General features: G+C 41.6%; 1 protein-coding gene across 2 annotated transcripts in view; it reads left to right on the plus strand.

The window, feature by feature from the left end:
- The window catches only part of COL19A1 (collagen type XIX alpha 1 chain), a 424,680-nt gene that overhangs the window by 34,733 nt on the left and 368,658 nt on the right, over positions 1 to 21,289 (plus strand). For both annotated transcript variants that reach the window (XM_090034633.1, XM_090034628.1), the window contains exons 5-9: positions 10,624 to 10,747; positions 11,081 to 11,356; positions 13,965 to 14,045; positions 17,758 to 17,883; positions 18,406 to 18,468. In XM_090034633.1, coding sequence (XP_089890759.1) covers positions 10,624 to 10,747; positions 11,081 to 11,356; positions 13,965 to 14,045; positions 17,758 to 17,883; positions 18,406 to 18,468 — 670 coding nt within the window. The remainder of the gene's footprint in view (positions 1 to 10,623; positions 10,748 to 11,080; positions 11,357 to 13,964; positions 14,046 to 17,757; positions 17,884 to 18,405; positions 18,469 to 21,289) is intronic.

Consider the following 21,289-nt stretch of genomic DNA (forward strand, 5'->3'; position numbering starts at 1 on the left):
CAGCCATCTTTCATATTACAGAAGTATACCACCAGATTTGATGGGCTCAGTAGGAGGTTTCAATCTCAACCAAGCCTTGTATTAATGTGTTTTCTTGGAAGTTGTCTCTCTAAGAGTCAGTTAAGTCTGAGGAGTAACAAGAAGACATAAATTCTGATGCCATTGAATCCAGGTCTTAGACTCATTCTTTTCTGTGGGATGACTAAAACATCAGATGGTTGTTTTTGCCATGTGTGGCAAACAGTATCACTAAGGGAACCCGTCAGTGCCCAAAACCATGGATTTAAATTGAGTTTTTTAGCTCTCATTCTTAGAAGGTGGAGTCTTTTCCTGCTCAGGTGATCTGCTAAACTATTCTCAAGTCTTGGCTGATGAATCACTGACAGATTGATATAATGGCAAATATACTCTTTCCGCAGAGAACAGTGGAAGTTTTGTGTCTTTCTTATCTTACTCCCGTGCCTGCCTGTCTGTTACATTGTCATCATTAGACTTTATCTGGTGGTGTTCTGGAGCCAAGGCAGGAGCACTTTGTAAGCTAGATAATTCCTTTTTAGACTTATAGGCTGGAGTTCAAGAGGTTTATGAACTTTATCTAAATGTCATGGCCTTACAAAATTGGGCTAAAATAATCCTTAAGAAGAGTATTTCATATATGCGATTTTCAGTTTCTTTTTGTTTTTCAAAGCTATAATTCTTATTGTTAATTTATTTTAAGGAGCTTTCTTAACATAAAGAAAAGTATGGTGGGAAATCCTGACTACTTTGGAATTGATGGCAAATATTCATTGACTTCAGTAGGTCAAGGATTTTGCCCAGCATCCCTACCCCAAATAATTTATAGTCTAAAAAGTACCTTGAATAACATTTCTTTGAAAGATACTTTCCTAATACTTTTTTTGCATTTCTACCTCTGATCCAAATCAACCCTTGTGGAAAAGTTCTATAGAAATTAATAGGAATGAGGCCATACATTTTTTGGAAATTAAATAGGAATTTATTATGAGAAATTACTTAAATTTGTAAGACTTCTCAGAAATGAAAAAATGCTGAGGTACAAAAATGTACCAAAAAAAATCCTAAAAATGAGTACACTACAAATATTTCCAACCTTTTCAACATATTTAGTATTGAGTTCAGACAGAATTTGGGGCAAAGGATTTACTTGGTTCTTATTTTTCTTGAACTGGTTTGTGCCATCTCTGAGTCATAAATACTTTCTCTTAAGTTGTTTTCATATGACATATTATATGATGCAACTTGAGGACTAATGCAATGTGAAACCACACACTCTATCATAATGTGATATGAGGAAGATGGATGAGGGAAAATAATTTCTTATTATTTTGGGTAACAGACAGCTGATCTTAATTTTTATTTGAAAAAGGTTTCAAAATACCTCCTTGAAGCACAGGCTGGGAAAACTCTCAGCTTCAGAATATCTTTATTTTTTGTCTCCCCACTTAGTATTACTGTCAAAATTTGCCCAATAGCCATAACATTTACTAAGTGAGATTATTAGGTTTGGTCATATGAGCTTTATTTTCTTATTAACAATTTGAATCCCCTTAGCAAACAAAAAAGGGTAAGATTTCAGTATCTCAGTCAGCATGATACTAAATACATCATCACCCACCAGAGGAAAACAGTTCAAGCTGTCTCTCTGACTTCTGGTCACCAAATTATTTGTAACATGACAGGTGATGGTATATGTCAGCTGGAAAAGAAGTGTCTTGCCATAAACTCCAAACATCTCTCACTTCACTCTCAGGAAATGTAAGCTGGATCATTTTTCTCTTCCTGGAAGATATTCAGCAAGTCAGAGGCTCCATTGATACTTGTAAATACGGAAGTTCATAATATACTCCAACTCACTCATTCACTATGAAACAATTAAGAGTTTAAATTGAAACTAAAAAAAAAAAAACAAACCAAAAAAACCCAATTAAAAATAGAAGTTACTTTATTGTTAGTACCTTTTAAAGAAAAAAAGGAAAAAGTAAATAAAAGATTGCCTTACTAAATTTGATACGGTGCACAACAAAAGGCAGTCTTGAATTTCATTTAAACAGACGTAAATTTATTGAGTCTATATATTTCTAATAAAAACCCTACCCCCATCTAATACACACACGCGCGCGCACACACACACACACACACACACACACACACACACACTCTCTCTCTCATTCGTTCATACATCACTGGATCAAGCTGTCCTTAATCAATGGCCAATCGAACAGGGGTGTAGTTGCTTGATGTTAGAAGAGGGGTTACCAGCTGTCATGGGGCGGGGTCCTAAGAGCAGCTGTGATCTCTCCGGACGCCCCCTACCGTGCCAAATCTGAGATAAAGCACCCTTGCCCGCCACGTCTTTGATGTTAGGTATTTTATAAGGGAGGTTGCCTTTTTTTGTCCCCTTGGACATGGTGCTCTTGTCTATCCTGGCCCCTGTTCTGTATTGACTGACTTGGTACACCCCAGCCTTATGAGCTATGTGTGGCTCCTACCACCCCTGTACCAAACCCCAAGCCTTGCAGATATACTGGATGTTGTATGGTCAATTCTTTGCAGTGCCCTTACGGGCGCCCCCTGACTTGTCTTGCAATTGCCTGCACCCTCACGGGCTCCCTGGGCTTGTCTCACACTGGCCCAGGCCCTCATGGGCTCTCTGGCCTCTTTCACAATGGCCTGCGCCCTCATGGACGCTCTCTGGCTCCTCTCACGGTTGCCCCACACCCTCACGGGCATTCCCTGGCCTCTCTCTTCTCGCAGTTGCCTGTGCTCTCACCGTGCCTATTCCGGGGCCTCTTCTCGCGGCCGTGCCTTCTCCAGGACCTTCTCTCACAACCGTGCCTGCTCTGGGGCCTTCTGTCAGTTGGGGCTGAGGTGGCCATAACCATGCCTGGCCCCTAATCCCCTCCTTGGGTATTAAGGCGAGTGCCCCCTGGGGCTTCTCACCCGCCCCTGCCCTGGGGCTCCTCAGGAATTGGGGCTCAGGTGGCCATAGCTGTGCCTGGCCCCCAAATCCCCTCCTCGGGTCTGAAAGTTCTTGTGGGGCTCAGGCAGCCTCGGCCTTACCTGGCCCCCCAATTCTCTGTGCCCCTTCTCAGGGCTGGGGTCAGTGCACCCCTGAATGTTGTGCCCTCTCTGGCACCAGGGTCCCCACACTATCGTGGAGCCCCTCTGAGGCCTCCTCCAACCCCGTTAGCCTCACCCGGTCCTCCGGTCTTATAAAACTACAAACAGAAAACTCAAGCTCCTGGGCTACAGCATAAACTCTAAGCCAACTGGCTAATCATCATTCAAATCCCTACCAGGGCTTCCTCCACCCGGTATCCTTGAACAGAAGCTGCTCAGGCCATCAGGATTCCCTACTCTGCTTACTCCAGCAGAGCTCCTTCCTCCTTGGCCTGGATTATATTTATATAGGTCAGGCCCTGCCCCCTTCCGGTCAGCTGACCCACTGGAGTTGCCCCGGCAACCGGCACCTGTACCTTTTTATAGGAGCAGGGCACTGAAGTGCCCTGTGACACTGGCATGTCTCTCCAAGGTGCAGTCTGGTTCTGGTTCTTGTCTTGATGTAAAAGGGCACTGCCATGAAGTCCTTACTACAGGTTTTTATCAACTTTTTCACAATAATGGCAAAATTACCCAAAGGGCAACTCTCGTTCAATTTCTGGGCAGGTTCTATCTTTCTCCAATAACCACATGTCTTATAGCAGATACATAAGCCTTTCAAAAGGTCCTTATGCAAGCAGTGTGGGAATGCAGATGTTACCATCCTGTTATCAGATGGCAGAAGTTTGCAGAATCTTACGTCCTTGTAGCCTGTTTTGACCAGCTCAAACCAGTTTGTATTTTTCACAACCCTGCTCCATTGTCCTGATTTGAGAACTGACCCAGAGCAGGTGGCAGCTTAGATCTGGCTTTGGCACTGGGCTTAGGGCTGAAGCCAGAGCTTAGCCACCACCTACTTGGAGTCAGGATAACTAATTTGGTGGAGGAGAGCACTTGTAGCTGAGGAACATGGGGGAAACTGTACAGCCACCCAGCCTTCTCCCTTCTGCTCTGTCTCTCTAGGCCCAACCTGGCCCAGCTGGGAGATGCTGCCACTTCTCCCTGACTGAGCTGAGCTGGGGCTGGTTAGGGCTATGCTGCTGCTGACTGCCCCAGTGTTTGAGCAGAGCTGCAGCAGAGATAAGTGGTAGAGAGGGGTGCAGGCATGGGAGTGGGGCAGAGGTCAGACATGGGTGGGTAAGGTGTGGGGGCAGGCAGAGGCATGGTGTGTAAAGGGACAGGAGACAGGCTACTGGAGCAACCTGTGGATGGAGTGGCAGGAAGTTGGAGGAGCAGGAACAGGCATGGGGGCAAGGAGCAGAGGGGCAGGCTACAGGGGGAGTAGGGGTAGAGGTAGGGGGAGGCATAGGCATGTGGTCAAGGCCCAGCGGGCAGGCTCAGGCATGGGAGGGGCAGGTGACAGGAGGGCACTTGGCAGTGGGACAGGAACTAGGTAGGCAGATGGTAGGGGAGCAGGCACATTTATAATTTTCTATGTATAGAATCCAATTATTGGCCAGTCATCTTAAATTTGAAGTCATCTTGGATTCAGGTAAATAGGGTGCTTTTTAAATCAGGGGTGGGCAATTATTTGGGCCCATGGGCCTCATAGGTATTTCTGGGGAGCTGCTGTGGGCTACTCAGCACTCCCACCCCTACCAGTGTTACTCAAATTGCTCAAAGCAAGCAAAGGCTTTATAAAGGGGGATAAGGCACAGTACCGTGTTTATTGATTACATGAGTTAGACATAGAGGTTCAGACACACCATTCATACAAATACACATAAATCATCATACACATCATTACACACAGGCATACACATACACAAAACAACATTTCCATCCACACATACACCAGATATAGTTACCAGCAATAGTTGCTCAGTATTAGCCCAGGGTGGCCAACCTGGGCTTACTGAGTAGATGATGATTTGAAGATAACAGATTTGAAGATAACAGCTGGAGTGGGGTGAACATATGCATCCGTGCTCTGATGAAACAGCAGTAGAAAAAGAGACTCGCCCAACTTGGCATTTTCAAAGTGTTCTTTTATACGGCTTGGCATCTTTTGTTTCAGTGCTTTGAGGTTTTTCCATACCCAGCTTCTCTTTTTGCTGTTGTTGTTCTTCTTTTGTCTTCAGCTTATCTCAGCCTTGGAGTGTTCTTGCTGCCTGTCTGGAAGGATAGGTGCATTCCTTTTTCTCGTTATCTTCTTTGTGCTCTAGGCCTAAAAGGGATTCTTCAGCTGTTCATTAATTAGTTTACTGACTGGTAACTTACATTTGGCAACTTGTTACTTACATAAACAGTTAAATCTTCTTCTCCTGTCTATATGCCATTCTCTCATGATTCACCCTTTTACACACACTCATACATAAAGGCTATGCAGAGTTCATTCACTTACGTCAAGCAGAAGGATACAAAATGGAGTTTTCAAATTGCTTACACAGTGCTTTGCAAACTATCTGATGTAGCGGACCAGCAATTTTTTTTCCAGTGGGCCAGGGACCGGTTCAGCCGGTGGCAGCAACTGCATGTAATAGTGTTACACAAATGCGTGACTGGCTGTTTCTTTCTTTTTCCAAACCACGCACGAAGTGACGTCGCCTAGAGTGTTGGAATGTACGAACTGTGGCACTATGACATATCAATGTTATGTTTCTGAAAATATATTTCTTTCTTTCCTGGCAACTCACTGTGGACCAGTGAATATATTTCTTTCTTTCCTGGTAACTCGCTGCGGACCAGCGACCGGTGGCTTACAGACCAGCACCGGTCTGCGGACCACCACTTTGAGAAGCGCTGGCTTACAAGACAAGACTAACATGGTTAGATTTCGCTACTGTTACACTCTATGCTAACATCAGCTACATTAGTTCAGTTCATGCTACACCAGCAGCAGCCTAGAGCCCCCACACCACTTGCAAGAGTACATAGCCCCCGTCCCTGGCCTGCCCTGCCATTTTGTGCTGCACAGGCTGCAGTGGTGGCTTTTTCTGGCTGTCGTCACTGCTGGCCTCAGCCCCATGATACTGGTGGCAACCCATGCACATGACTTTGTCCTGAGCCTGCTCTGGACTCAGCCCAGCAGAGAGGACCAGCTCTGGACCAGCCAGATGGGGATGAAAGGAAGCTGCAAACGGATGAAGGGGAACCTGTGTGCGCAGCCCTGATCTGGCCTACCCTGTGCCTGGTATGGACTTGTCTGCCCAAGCTGAACAATGGCAGTAGCTGAGCAGAAGCTGCTGTTGGTCCCAGGGGAAAGCATCTTCCCTCACCCTCACCACTGCTGGGCCCTTCTTGCTGCAGCTGCCCATAGCCCATGTCTGGGCTGCCCTGCTACTCCTCTCTGCCACTATCGCTGCTGCCTCTGAGCCACCCAGTGGGACAACAGTGGCAATACAGAGGAGCCTCTGGGCAGCCCAGGCAAGAAGGCCACAGGCTGTATTTTGCCCACCCACTATAAATTATTGGTTCAGTTAATTCCTTATCTAATTCTATTGTAATCAGTGGAGTTCTGTTAAGGATTAATTTGATTTTCTATGTGTTCCTCACTTCTTCTAAAATGTTTTCCTCCATTATCAGTTTTATGTCAGTTCAGTGGCAAAAGAAGTTAGAATAAACAGCTTATAATTTAGCTCTTATGCTGTTTTTAAAACTGTTTGGTAAACAGGAAAAAGGGGCACTTTATTATATTCTGTATACTCAGATTGTCAAAAGTTTTCTGAGGTGAATGTTCATAATTTCAAAAGACAATTAAATATTATTAGACAGTACCACACAAGTATCCACAATTTCTAAAATAATGGAAGTAACAAGAACCTAATTTAAGTTTCTTAATATTAACATACATTTTCCCAGGAATTTTTCCACCCTCTGTTTTTCAGAAAGGCCCCTCCCCCTATGTTCTCCACAGTTTCTCTAATTTCCCTTCATCCCTTTCCAACTGGCAAAAGCTTTTTCTTACCACAAAAATACAAGCTGGTCTGACCTTCTTCTTCCAGTAATTAAAACCTGCTCATATCTTCCTAAAGAGATGTTCACATAAGGCTGGAAAGACTGTCAATATTCAAATCCAGAGAGATGCTCTTTGGGTTAGAGATGTCTTCCTGAAATGCTGCAGGTGTTACCTTGCCCATGGCCCCGGAAACAGGGAGAGGAGAGCCTCTTCCAAGTAACTGTTCATCTAAGGTGCTTCTTGTGAATTTTTCCGTTTTGCAAGTATATGAAAGAAATGGCATTAATAAAGAAGCACCCTGTTATTTATTTTTGATGGAAGTGTCCAAATAATTATCATATCCAGCTGGGATTTCCAACCTTTTGAAGACTGTACCTTTCTTTTGGGCGTGTGCCAGTCTTGACCAAAGAGTATTCCAGCATAATCACCTTTCTATGTTTTTTTATAAATAAATAAATAGATCCAAGTGCTCTAGGCATCTGGCCAGATTATTAAAAACAGTCCAAGAAAACTATAACAGCAGCAGCAAAACAGTCATTCCCCTCATGCCCTGCCAACAACAAAACAGAGTTAACAATAACATGAACAAAAACTTTACATCTCAGAAACAGCAAATGAACTTTAATATCAGAACTTAGCCAAGCCCCTCCAAAAAGAAGGAATTTATGGAATCCATGTTAAAATATTTGACATGTTAAATATTAAACATGTTAAGATGTTTGATTTTAAATAGAACAACCTCCATTGAAATATATTGTAACTGAAAACACGTGGGAACATAGTGAAGGCCAGAAGAAAGGGAAAGAACAGTATTTACCAGCTGACATAAGCATTCATGTAAGTGGATCGCACTATATTGTTTCACATTGTACTTTGCTCCTGCTACCATTGCTGTTCTTAAAACTAATATCCCCTTTGTCACATACTCACTCTCCTGTCCGTATCCTCAAGACTTCTTCCAGAACATGCATTGTTTACTCAAGTTTCCAACTTTAAGACACACCCAGAAGGATTACATTGATCTTTTGTCATGTGAATTGCTACAGACAAATTTAAATTATTTGGAGGATTCCTGTTCTTGTCTTAGGGGACATAATATTATGCTGAGAGCAACACATCTTATATTCTTTTCCTCCAGCAGTAAAAGGTGAAGGTTTTTATGGCGCTTTTCAGATAAATAAGCTATAATGAATATTCGTTAATGTTGAAAGTTGTTCCTTGTTTCTATTACATTAGGGGGTCATGTTGACGTCTTTGGGCTTATAAAAAAACTGTAAATCAGCATGTAATTTTACTAACATGCAGTGATCTAAAATTAAACCATTTATATTGAATGGTCCTATAAAAGGTGAGAAGGAACACTTTCTCTGTTTTATGGAAATAAGGTTCTGTGCATTCTGATGAAGGGAATGACTTTTGGTGCATAATTTGCACTTCCAAGTGGATAACCCTGTTATTTTTTATCAGACAAAAATTGTTCCCTGAATAATGAACGACAGGATTGCATGTTGTAAGATATCAGTTCATTTTTGTTATGTATGTTTTGGCTGTTTACATCTGTTCCAGCTGCTTGAAACTTATTTATTCAGTCTTTGAAAATGATTGTGTTTGGAGGAGAGTGTTTTTCTGTTTAAAAAATGAGAGGTTTAATTTTTTCACCATCCTAGCATGTTTAGTTCATATTGTATTCACTGTTTAACATTAAATGAATCAGCTGATAAACTACAAGGATAGTCTGAGTTTGAAACTTATGGATCTACTTTTTTTCTTTTGCAATATAAAAGTTACAAATGATTTTAATAGAAATCTTAATTTGTTTTAAAATATAAGTAATGTAACCCTTTCAGTAAAATGAACTGTTGGAGGCAATCAAATAAATATCTTTTTATCATATCACAAAAAAAATAAAAATGAGACGTAGCAGAAGTTTCACTTTGAAATGTACTTTATATTTTTCCCTTGGCCTGCCAAAGCCCAGTTATTTTAATATTATTTGGAATACACACATGTATGGATCATATTTTCTGTGATAGTCAATCCTGTTTTTATATTTTCTTGAAGCTTGTGTAGTTACTTACATGTGCACAAAATGGTGTAAGCAGTTCCTTATTGTATGATTTACATCTTACAACTACAGCTACTTTGGTTGTATGTTTTAATTATTAAATCCCACACACAAACATGTATCCACTTTATTGTAAATCAATACTAAGTGCTATCCATCAAGATGTAAGTAATACTAAAGACTGCAGGACAGCACTTAGTCTCGCTCACTGTCAAGTTCTTTTTCTTCAGAAGTAGTTGGTAAGAAAGAGAACATTGGATAGGAAAAGGGAAAGATTGCTAAATGTAAGGAGTCTTATTGGATGGAACTGCTGCTTAGTCGTTCTTCCATTTACAGAATTGTGCTTGCCAAGGTAATTATGACTGTGGTTATAATTGTATATAAATGTGCCCTCCTCCATCTTCTTCCATGTCATAAAACAGGGAAGAATGTAGGAATGATCATAATTTCTTTTGCACTAGAACTAGAATGATGTGAGAAGAAGAAAGAAACGTGGGAAACCATTTGGAATCATAGTTGTGTGGGGTGTTGTGGTCATTGTTCTGGGAATACAGAAATCAGAAGAGTTATGAGCCATTGTTTCTAGATGTTCATGTATTGTCTTTTTAGGACTGGCTTCTAAGTGCTCCATTTAACACTTTACTTACTGCTGAGTGAAGTCACCAATTGTATAGACCTCATACTGCACTGTAGTGACATTTAACGTGTTTATTGTTTTATTTTCTTTTGCTGCCTTACGTTTTATTTTGTCTTTAAAGAGTTAATAGATATTTTGGTACATTTAGTTAGGACTCATGACTATTCAACCAAAAGTTTTTTCATAAAGTAGAAACTTTATACAATGTATCAATAGTTTCAAAATGTTAGGAGAAAATATTCATCTCCCATATAAAAAAATAACAATTACAGAAGTGACTCATTCAAAAGTTCAGTGTGTTCTGAGCCAGCTGCCTGGCTGGCATCACGCTCACATCTGCAATCTGGAGATGGAGTTCCTGGGGCCTGGTTCCTCTGCTGTCCCTTCTTGCCTACTTACCATTTTCCCTATCAGTCAGGATTTGTCTAGAGCCTATTCTGCTCATTACAGAAATTTCATCTTCATGATGGAAATGGTGAGTTTGGGAGTGGGAGTATTTCTCTGGGGAATTCAAGCAATAACATGGATAAAAATTATAATCTATCATTCAAATTATTCAGTTGTAATTCAATGGTGTTATTTATCATCAGTCATTTTAACAGTTATAAAAGGTATTAAATGATTCAGAAAACATAAATTGATCTTTCTAAGTATATTGTTCTTTAATCACTTATTCTTATACATGGATTACACTATACTTTGAGTACAAAAAAAGTTTATATTTTGTCACATTTGGACTTTGAAAGTAAAAAAGGTTTACATGAGTGTGAGTGAGAGTTTAACTCTGTGTGTTTAGCATAGGTCTCCTGTTTCCTTTTCTTTCCCCCCTCTTCACCCCCATTCCTGTTACATATGAGTATCAGAATAAAAAGAACATTTCTTCTCTTTTTTTTTCCCTTGCAGGCAAATGTTTCCAAGTGGGCTTCCTGAAGAATACTATTTAAGAGCCACATTCCGTGTAAGACGAAACACAAAAAAAGAGCGGTGGTATATATGGCAAATTTTAAATCAGCACAACACCCCAGAGGTGAGCATAGATTTTTAGTTTTTTGTTCAGTTTCTTTTTGGTTGAAGAATGACAGATACAGTTTAGTGGGTTTTTTTTAACTCTGGATTCAGATACAGTTAATGAAAAGATAGATTTGAAGTCCATCAAAAATTTCCAAATCCACTCAAACAGTGGCATAAGACAGGTCTCATGTATTGACTGAGCTTTATAGTTTCTATTCAAACCATCTATCAGATTGCTAAATTATTTTTTCTTCCTATTTTCTATTCAGGGTAAATTAATTTATTTCTTCTATTCATACTTGTTTTTATTTCAGATTTTGAATGACTATTATTTTTATTTATTTTGCAGGTTTCTGTCCTAGTTGATGGTACAAAGAAAGTTGTAGAGTATATGACCAAATCTGCTCAGGGAAATATACTTCATTACATTTTTAAGAGTCGTGAAATCCATCCTCTGTTTGATCGACAGTGGCATAAGCTTAGCATCAGCGTACAGTCGAGGTTTATTTCCCTCTATCTGGATTGTAACTTAATTGCAAGAAGACAGACAGATGAGAAGAAAGCTGTTGACTTACAAGGAAAGACTCTTATTGTTGCTCGCGCTGCAGATGAAAAGCCTGTAGATGTGAGTGAGCACCAGTGTGCGAAATTGGACAATGTAGAAATCATGTGAAATAGCAAAGTAATAAATTACAAAAATACAAAAATGCTAAATTCCTATTGGATGTTCCCCCCACCCCTTCACTGCTAGATTTTTCAGATATTCTTTTTTAAACTAGATGTTCAGTTCTGCACGTTCTGCTCATGCAAAACTCACTGTTATTTTCACTGGATAATTTTGCCTAAGTAAGAACTAAAGAATTGAGTTCATGGTTTCAGTAGTCTTTGTATTTCTGTATTCATTTAGTAGTGAAAGCCATTCAGACCTATTATTACAGTACCATTAAAATCTTACTTTATAATAACTGTTTTGTATTCAGTTTCCCTGTAATTGAATTTTTTATCCGAAGGGGAAAGAATGTCTTATATGTTTAGCCAGTTAAAGTGTTTTCATTAACTCTTTCCCATCCCAAAGTTGCAGATGAATAAATCTGAAATAGAGAATACAGTACATGCAGTTAGAGTAAGGGCAAATTCAAGAGATTATTTAGGGTATTTTTTTAATAAGATGGCGCAGGAAGAAAATTACATCAGCTCAGAGGCAGCTGAATTTTTCTATCAAATACTAAGGGGATCTTTATTTTTCTGCTATCCAACAACTAAAGCACACTAAGTAAAACTCCTTTTACTTTTTTATGGCATATTCAGGGATGCCACTCTAGGGATTCTTTTTCCTCTATTGTGGTTATGTGTGTATTTACATGTGTGTGTTAATATAAAGAAGCAAAGTGAGTAAATTGTTGTAGTGGGAATTGTAGTTTGTTTTAAATATAGCACACATTCATGTATCATGTTCCAAGCCGTAGGGATTAGAGTGATTCCATGAAAGATTTTTGATAGCATTCTACATTCAATATTCTTGCAAACCTAAAGAAAATACATTAGAAAACTAAACAGCAACACTATAATATTATCATAATTTAACATTATTATAGGGGTTAGCCCTTCAGGGAACAGTGGACTCTGGACCTAATCCAGAAAAGCCCTTAAATTTCAAATTAACTTCCCTGGGTGCATCCAGGCATGTGTGTTTTATGGTGCTGCAGACATCTTTGTAGTGCCCCAAACTATATGCAGTGAATGTTACAAAGTGCCCCATGCTGCAAATTTACAGCATGGTGCCAAAATTTGCTACCAGGATTTCCTGATAGCAAAAAAAAAATCTGCCACAAAAAGCAGTGCAACACATGCGCAACAAGTGTGGGCCAGTATACGTGGAGGCCAGGTCATATAGAGCAACACTGGCTGCTGGCCAGGCCTCCATGCTACCTGACCTGTGCCTCTACTGCTCCAGGCCACCAAGTAAGACTGTTGGGCCAGCTCCCCCTGGCTGAAAGGCTGGGAGGATCAGGGCAAGGGCAGTTTATTCATTGAGGGACAATTTGTCCTGCAACAAAGAGCAACTGCAGGGGTGTACACTGGCTATTTGTGCCACTGCAGACACATGCCCCTGAATGTCTGGACATCGCCTTTAAGTCCACTTGTATACTTAATTTTAGCATTTTGAAGGATTGAGTACATATTTAATTGAATATGTTAGAATATCTTCCATCACCTCAGTATTTGTCTCAAATCCTAACCACAACTTTGCTCCATACCATTTGCAGATATTATATACTGGATATATGCCTTCTGGATACTTCTGAGGGAAATATCCCGATGCATATAAGAACTCTAGCCTAAGACTGGTAGATACAGAAGAGTGGTCCCCTGTACTGCCTGCCAGTGGCCTCTTTCCAGTGCAGGGAGTGTGCCAGTAGTAAGAGTCAAGGATGGAGAGCAGAAAAGGTGTGGAGTAAGGGTATGGTGAAATACAGGAATCCTATTTTGGTTCTTCTCTGAAATAAGGTCTCTTTTACACTTTATGCAAGTGATCTAAATTAGTGTAGTTCCTTATGTTCTCAAACTTCTGGTGGCCTGGTCAGCTCCGGATTAGGTAGTGATAAGCAAGCTTGCCCTGACCAGGATAATCAACCCTAAATGCTCAACAACAAAAGCCTTACAGAAGCACTGACACAATGTAGAGTTCAGCTCATAAAACTGGACCTGGTAAAATACTGAAGGGAGCACATTTCAAGGTTTGGATCTGAAAAGGCACTTCCTGAAATATTTAACTCAGGACAGATAGCAAAAGCTATGCACTGTAGATTACAACTGCCATGAGGTTAACTGGGTCCTGCTATGAGTTTTGCACCATAGTAGCTGAGAGTAGAGTTTGATCCTTAATCATATGACTCAGTAGAATAACTGAGGTGACCAGGACAGCAGCCCCAGATGCCACTTCCAGGAGGGGAGCAGAAAAAGCTGCAGCTGGCAACTGACTGTGCTGCTGCTACCAGCAGCCATCACTGTCCAATGAATCACTGCTGCCCAAGGTGCAGAACTACCCTGTTATGCTTCTGGCACGACTAGAACTATTAAGTTTTTATTTTTATCCATTTCTTCCACAAAACAATATTTCAGAATGACAGATTATTTTGCCAAGTTTGGAAAATTGTAGTAGTTTCCTCTTGTGTGTAAATAATATTCCTTTTTTACTGCTGATATAATTCCCTATTTCTGTTTCTCAATAGATTGAACTTCGCCACTTATCAGTTTATTGTAATCCAAAATTTGCAGCTCAAGATACCTGTTGTGACATATCTGAAAGCTTGGTAAGTTGTTAGTAAAAATACAAATGTAAATATCAAAATGCATTGCTCATCTTTTGACAAACTTTTCACCTTATCTTATTACATAAAGGGTATAAAATAATAGAAAGGAAACCTTAGATATATAGTGGGATGTATTTGCCAGGAAAGCTCATCCCATGTGGAAGGTTACGTGCTTCTGAAATGGATGGTTTTAGCAGACTAGAACTTCAATGGAAGGTGAGTCTAAAGGACATTGTCTAAATAAATATCAGTGGAGGCTGCTGGTGCTCTATAAATATGATTATTCACATAGATTATTAGAAGTTAAGGGAGTCACAAATACGCTATGAAAAAGATAATTTTTTTCCCACTGAGCTAGAGCAGGGGTGGGCAATGATTTAGCCTGGAGAGCCACTTAAAGAGGTTTGGTGAGCTGATGCAAGCTGGGTCAACACCCCCCCTGCTCTGGACTGCAGCAGCTCACCAAAACTCCCTAAGTGGTCAAGCAGCACTGGACAGAGTGGGCAGGGAGATGAGGTGTCCATGGAGACCTGGCTGGGACCCCTGCAGCAGGGCATGCTTGGCTGGGTGTATGGGATGGGGCTGCAGGCAGGCAGGGAGCAGCATTTGGGAGGGGGACGGGGCAGGGCTGGTGCTGGGTCCAGGATTACAGAGCAGTGACAGCTTGGGGCCATGTGGCAGGAGGATTGCAGCTCTGCCCAAGCCCTGGCCCTGGGCTGTCACTGGCCCATGATTCGAGGCCTGCCCATATGTCTTGCACCCAGCCAAGTGTGTCCTGCTCATGGGGATCCCAGGCCAGTCTCCGTGGAGACCCTGCCTTCCTGTCCACTCTGCCTGGCACCCCCAGCAGTGGGTGTGGAGTGAGCAAGCCAGGGTGACCAGGCAGTGGTGTTGAGTTTGGCAGCATTGGTGATGGTAGCTGCAGCAGCCAGAAGCTGCTGTTGCCAGGGCTGCCAGGAAGTGGAGTCTAGCCACTGTGCCACCTCAGCCTCACTGTGCATCTAGGTGTGGCGAGACTGGTCACATGCACCATGGCTCGTACTGCCCCTCAAACCTGGTGGGAGCAGGTTCAGTTGAGTGGGACTGAAGGATCCAGCTTTCCTCTCTGCTCCTGCTTAGGTGGTGGGGGGCCCTAGCCAGAGTCAGGCAGCATGGCCTTGCTGTCCACCCAGAGCTGGGACTACAGTTGCAGCTAGGGCTGCGGGGTGGTGGGGCTGGGGGTCTGAGCTGAGTCGGCCTGCAGGTGCTGCTGAGGGTGGAGGTAGGAGGGCCAGCCTGGGCTGGGTTGTGGGGCTGGGCCCTTCCCAGCAGGCTGCAGCATGGACTGGCACCACAGAGACTGTGCAGCCAGATTGATCCCAGCTTCCTGTGCCCAGACCAGGTGGGGCTGTCATGGAGCCATAGTCAGCTAGATAGGGCCCTTCCCAGGCTGTGGCTCTGTGGCAGCCCAGCCTGTCAGCACAGGCAGGGGCTGGCCAGGTTGCGAGCTGCCCAGAGGCACCAGCAGGCCCTGAGCCTGGCAGCAACCTGCTGCAGCTGCTGCTGTGCCCCCCGCCCTGTGCACCCGGCAACTGCAGATGAAGCAAAAGCTGTGGTCTAACTGGGGCTGGGTGAGCTGTTCTGCCCCTCCTTGCCTCCAGCTGCTGTAGCCGCTGCTTCTGCCACCCCTGCCTCTGCTGCATCATGCCCCTCTGGGTGGGCAGGTGGGAAGCTTCAGCCTGGCAGCTTCAGCCCAGCACATGGAGCTTTGGCTCCAGCTGCTTTCCACCCACTGCACCCACTCACAGGGGCTGCTCATCGCGGCATATGGACAGAGCTGCTGGAAGGCAGCTGAGAGCTATAGCCAGAGCTTCATGTGCTGGGAAGAAGTTACCAGGCTGAAGCTCCCTGCCACCCTCAGTGGTGCTTCATGGAGTGGCAGGAGCAGGAGCCACAGCTGGAGGTTAGGGGAGCAGAGCAGCACTGCTGGGCCCAGCCAGCTTCCCCTTGCCTCCAGTGACTACTCCCCCCTTCCACTCCTGCCCCTGCTGTGCCACTTTGGGTGGTGCAGGTAGCTTCAGCCTAGTTGCTTCTGCCAGTGCACAGAGCTCTAGCAACAGCTCTTGGCTGCCTTCTATCCACTCTGCCCACAAAGCTCAATGAGCAGTCCCTGCAGGCAGGCACAGTGGGTGGAAAGCAGCCGGAGCTGGCGCTTCATGTGCTTGGCTGAAGCTGCCAGGCTGAAGCTTCCTGCCCACCCAGAATGGTGTGGCAGGGTCAGGAGCAGTAGCAGTGCCAGCTGGAGGCAAGGTAGACAGAGCAGCCAGCCTGGCCTTGGCCAGCCTGCAGCTTTTGATGCAGACACAGCCACTGGGTGCTGCACAGGGCAGGGGGTGTGGTGATGGCTGTGGTGGGTGGCTGCCAGGCTCAGTTACAGGTTTACATCAGTTTCTGATCACATAAGCCAGTTTATGTGTAACTTCTATCCCTAGCTTATATGTGTAACTGATACAGAGACAGTAGCCCTTTTGAAAGAGATCATTACTGAGTGAACCTTTCTGAGATGAAGGAAAAGGGGAACAAGTGAGGATGCCAGTGAACTTTTACTTACATGCTTTCATTTTACTAACATAATGAAAATAGAAATAAATAAAATAACATAATAGCTGAATGTGAAATTTTCCAAGTTTTTTTTAATCTTTGTGCTGTGTACATTTTGGCTATATGTATTGGTAAACTTGAAAATAATCTGGCATGATAGGATTATAATTCAAAAGCATTTTGATAGAGGACTGGGCTACAGAAAACAAAACAAAAATTGAGGGAAAAAAAGCAAATGTTTTTCTTCCCTGTAGGGAAGTAAACCCTACATGCATATAGAATAGGAGATAGCAGACAGCCAGTAGCACTGCCAAGAAGAAACTGAGTCTTATGGTGGATCACAAACTCAGTTTGAGTGAGCAGTGGGATACTGCTGCTGGGGGGGGGCAGGAAAAAGCAAATATAATTTTGGGCTACATCAACAGAAATATTAGGTATAAGACACAGGAGGTGATAGTGTGACTCTGCTTGGCACTGCTTGGCCTCAGCTGGGGTGTTCTGGCAAGTCCTGGGTACCACATTTTAAGAAGATGTAGAGAAACTGAAGTAATCATATAGGAGGGCCACTGATGCTAAAGAGGTTGATGTACAAGTCATATGAGGAAAGGTTGAGGTATGAACTGGGTATGTTTAGTCTAGAGAAAAGGAGATTAAGAAAAGACCTGGTTTATATTTGAGAGGCTGCCCCTCACAGAGAAGAAAAAAAATAAACAATTGGCCTTCCTTTCTACGGGGTGCAAGACATGAGGCAGTGGGTTTAAACGTTGCAGAAAATCTCAAGAAAAGCTTCCTCATTCTGAGACCCACAGGTCAATGAAACAAGCTGCCAAAGGAAGCTCTAGAATCTCTTTCATTGGAAGTTTTCAACAAGAGAATGGGTAGTCATCTGTCTGGGATGGTTTACAAATAACATATTCTGCATTTGTACAGAGGGATGGCCTTAGATGACTCTTTAGAGCCTTCCCAACCCTATGATTCTCTGAATCTCAGAGTGGTTTCTCAGTAATGTGCTCTATGAAAAATAGCAGAGAGGAAGAGTTGTAAAAGATTAGAGTAGTAGAATGTATGATTTTTTTTCTTGTCAGGTACTAGAAGAGGACTCAAATCCATATAAATCTTATTTTTATTTTAGTGTCCAATGGAGGACAGGCTAATTACTACCGCTTCATCACCACTGACTGTTCATGCCAGCAAAATACACATGCTTCCAATAACACAACAAGAACCTAGAGACAGATGCTTCTGCTTTCCAAGCAAAGTAAGAAGATCAACTTCTGTGTCCATGTACTCTTTATCTTGTATGCTTTCCAAATGTTTCTACTGTTACTCAACTCTTCACAGTCTTAACTGATATAGATGTAGAAAAAAATATTTTCTTTGAGATATGAAAATAGTTGATTACTTTAAACTATGAATGTTGGGGGGCCCACGCTTATACTTCCAAGCTAAGATAAATTTAAACCTAATAAATTTAAAAGTTAGTGTTCTATGGACCTACATGATTAAATGTTGGAGGGAAAGAAAAAGTGGACTGTGGTTGCATCATTTTCAGAATCAATGAAAAATAATGAAATCTATTCCTACACCGTTATATTTAACTTGTATTTGCTTATGTGAGAGTCAGTTATTTCATATATATTATTTTTAGTAGAAAATAAGTGTTATATCATGTTCACTCTGGTGGTATATATTTATCTTGACAGATTTGTATCATTAAGTGTCTGCAGTAGAAAGAGGAAAATCAAAAATTTTGGTAACTTGAACATTCATTTTTAAATAGGGAGAAGCAGGATTGCCCGGTGTAGCTGGTTTGCCAGGTCAGAAAGGAGAAAAAGGAGAAAAGGTAAGATAATAATTCCATATTATAAGTCTCAGGATTTTATCTTTGTTGCTTCCTTCTTTCTTAAAGAATAGCTGTTAACATTGTTTAGAGAAATCTGTTTATACATTGCTTACATGTAATAACAGAGATATAAATATTACAATAAAAATAAATATAACAAAATGTACCTGCAAGTACCCCATGTCCCCTCAGTTTTCCTTCTGCTTTTTCCTCATCATCGTTTTCCCAGAGACTGTTGGAAGAAATACAGACTGTGAAGAATATGATTTAATTAGGACACAACTCCACTAATACATACAGGGATTTCTTTTCTCTTTTTTTTCTTTTTGTAGGACTGGAAGGGACCTCCAGAGGTCATCTAGTCCAACCCCTGCCTGAGGCAGGATCATCCCTATCCAAACCATAATTATCCAACAGTAACTTGCCTATGGCAGGTCATTCTTCCTTTGTGATCTGTTCCTCTTGGTAAGGGTTTTCTGTTAGCCCCTGGCCCTTTTAATTTGGTCCTAGTATGACCTGGTCCTGGTTCTGGACCATGCATAAGAATGCTGACCACTTATTCCAAGGTATCTGCTCTCATTAGCTATTATTTTAGTGCCTTACCATCATAGCATCTGGCTATGCTTATATTATTTTCATTATATTCTTGTGTTTGCAAAGATCAAAAAGTGGCAGGGCATTTTCCTGGTAGTTAATACATGCTGATATAATTTCTTTGATATTTATATTGTTTTATTTTCTGCTAAGAAATGTGTCTTGTTTCCTGCTCTGGAGGCAGATTTCATCTCCTTTGCCTGATGTATAACTATTTAGTGTCTTACTTAGACATGTGCCAATTTGCTGTCTGGTAGTATGAAGAAACAGTTTGCTATCTGGTACTAAGAAGAACCTAATTTATCATCTGTGTCAGGTGTTGACATTCTTTTAGTAGTGGATTAAAATAACACAGAAATGGTTAAAATAACACCTTTGGGCCACTACTTATGACCAGGAAACCACCATTTTCCTTTCAACTGAATTGCCCTTGACATGCTTGCCACTTGGCCACTGCCGAATGTCACTGCTTCCCTCCACCACCAAATTGCCACCAGTGTCCCAGCTTCATGGCCTGGATGATTGGTTGGTGGGCCAGATCTGGCCTGTAAGCCATAGGTTGCTGACCTCTTCTCTATGTGAAAATATCTTTAAAAAAGAAAAATAATGTTGCTGGTAATGTGGAATAGGGCAGAAAGCAGAAAAAAAATCTTTATCCTATATCATTTTCCTGTCACTTCTTCCCCTTGGTAGTCTCAACTTTGCAACATTAAGAATTGGTGAACAGTTGTTGTCATGAAAAGGAACCAGCCACCTTTTGGCTCCTCCTGCAGCCTGAAATCCTCTGAATCCAGCTAAAACCTTCAACTGTATAAAATTTTCTTATACTTTTGAAGTATCCATCAAGGTTCCCTCCATACTTGATGTTCATTTCATTTACTAGTGATGGGAAAATCTTACCATGTCTGAAGACCCCATTTAGCAGGTACACACCCAGAGGTCTGAAAGCTTATTCAGGTATCAGATTTCTTGGGTATTCAGAATTGGATGGGCATCTCATGGAAATAACTTTATTTTAGGCTTCCCAATATTTTCTATATCTGCTTAGAGCATAAATACAGTAAGAATGCTTTTCTTAAGGTAACTGCCTTGTCCATACTTGGTGTCAGTTGGAGCATAGAAGTATAAAACTTTAAACATGAAGACTGGAAAGAAAAAGTTAAATTGACTTAATCAAAGATCAGAAAAATCTGGGCTTAGGTAACTTTATTTGTTGCTAGCAAAGGTTCCTGAAAGGGTAGATTTTCATTTTATGTGGCTGTGTCCATTCACTCTTTATCAAGGTCAAAAGCAAAATTGCAATGTGATACTTAAAAGGGGTGTTCTGGGCCAAATGATATCCCCAGGTATAGCTATCAAAAAGATATGAATGTATGTTAATAATAACAAAAGATACTTTAGAGCAGTGATCTCCAAAGTGGGGTGCACGTACCCCAGGGGGTGCACAAGATGATCCATTGGGGTGCAGGAAGAAAATATTAAAACTTCTAATTCAATTTATATATATATAAATATACATATATATACACATATATTGGGGGGGTGTGCTCAAAAATTTTTTACTGATAGGGGGTGCGTGCTCAAAAATTTTTTACTGATAGGGGTGCGCGATCAAAAAAGTTTGGAGACCACTGCTTTAGAGAACTGATTCTATTCTTTTTTATCAAGTTTATTTTTCAAAACTTTTTGTAGTCTTATCTTCTAACTAAAACATCAACAGTCCATGTTACTCTAGTGCCCCATCACCATGCAAATGCATTATAAATTACTTTGTTCCATAACTTAAAATGTGCACCTTTGACCAAAATACATTGCTAATAGCATTGTTTTTCTTAGGGCTTTTTGATGCAAGGTGAGAGCAATTTTTCATCTTGAAAAGGAGTTGCTGTCATAATCTTTTCTAATACCACATTTTGCTTTCAAGGCAGTTTTGCTATGTGGGCTCTGTAGTTGTAATACATGATAAAATAAACAAGGTGCCATATTTTGTGTTCACTACAAGCATGTACATTCCAGTTTTTACAACAGGTGCACAGAAAAATGGTTGCATAGCATGAAGATTACGAGGTCAATTGCCTTTGAGGCACTCTGAATAGTTAATATAATGAAATAATCACAAGTATAGAACTGCAGATGGTGTCAGATGTGCAAAACTGTTTCTACTTCAGACTGAGGGATGATTGGGAGTATAGGAGGGGAGTGCATTTGATGTCTGCAAAATCATTTA

Source organism: Crocodylus siamensis, chromosome 1 (assembly GCF_052110815.1).
Source record: "Crocodylus siamensis isolate JL-2025a chromosome 1, ASM5211081v1, whole genome shotgun sequence".
Taxonomy (NCBI): Eukaryota; Metazoa; Chordata; order Crocodylia; family Crocodylidae; genus Crocodylus; species Crocodylus siamensis.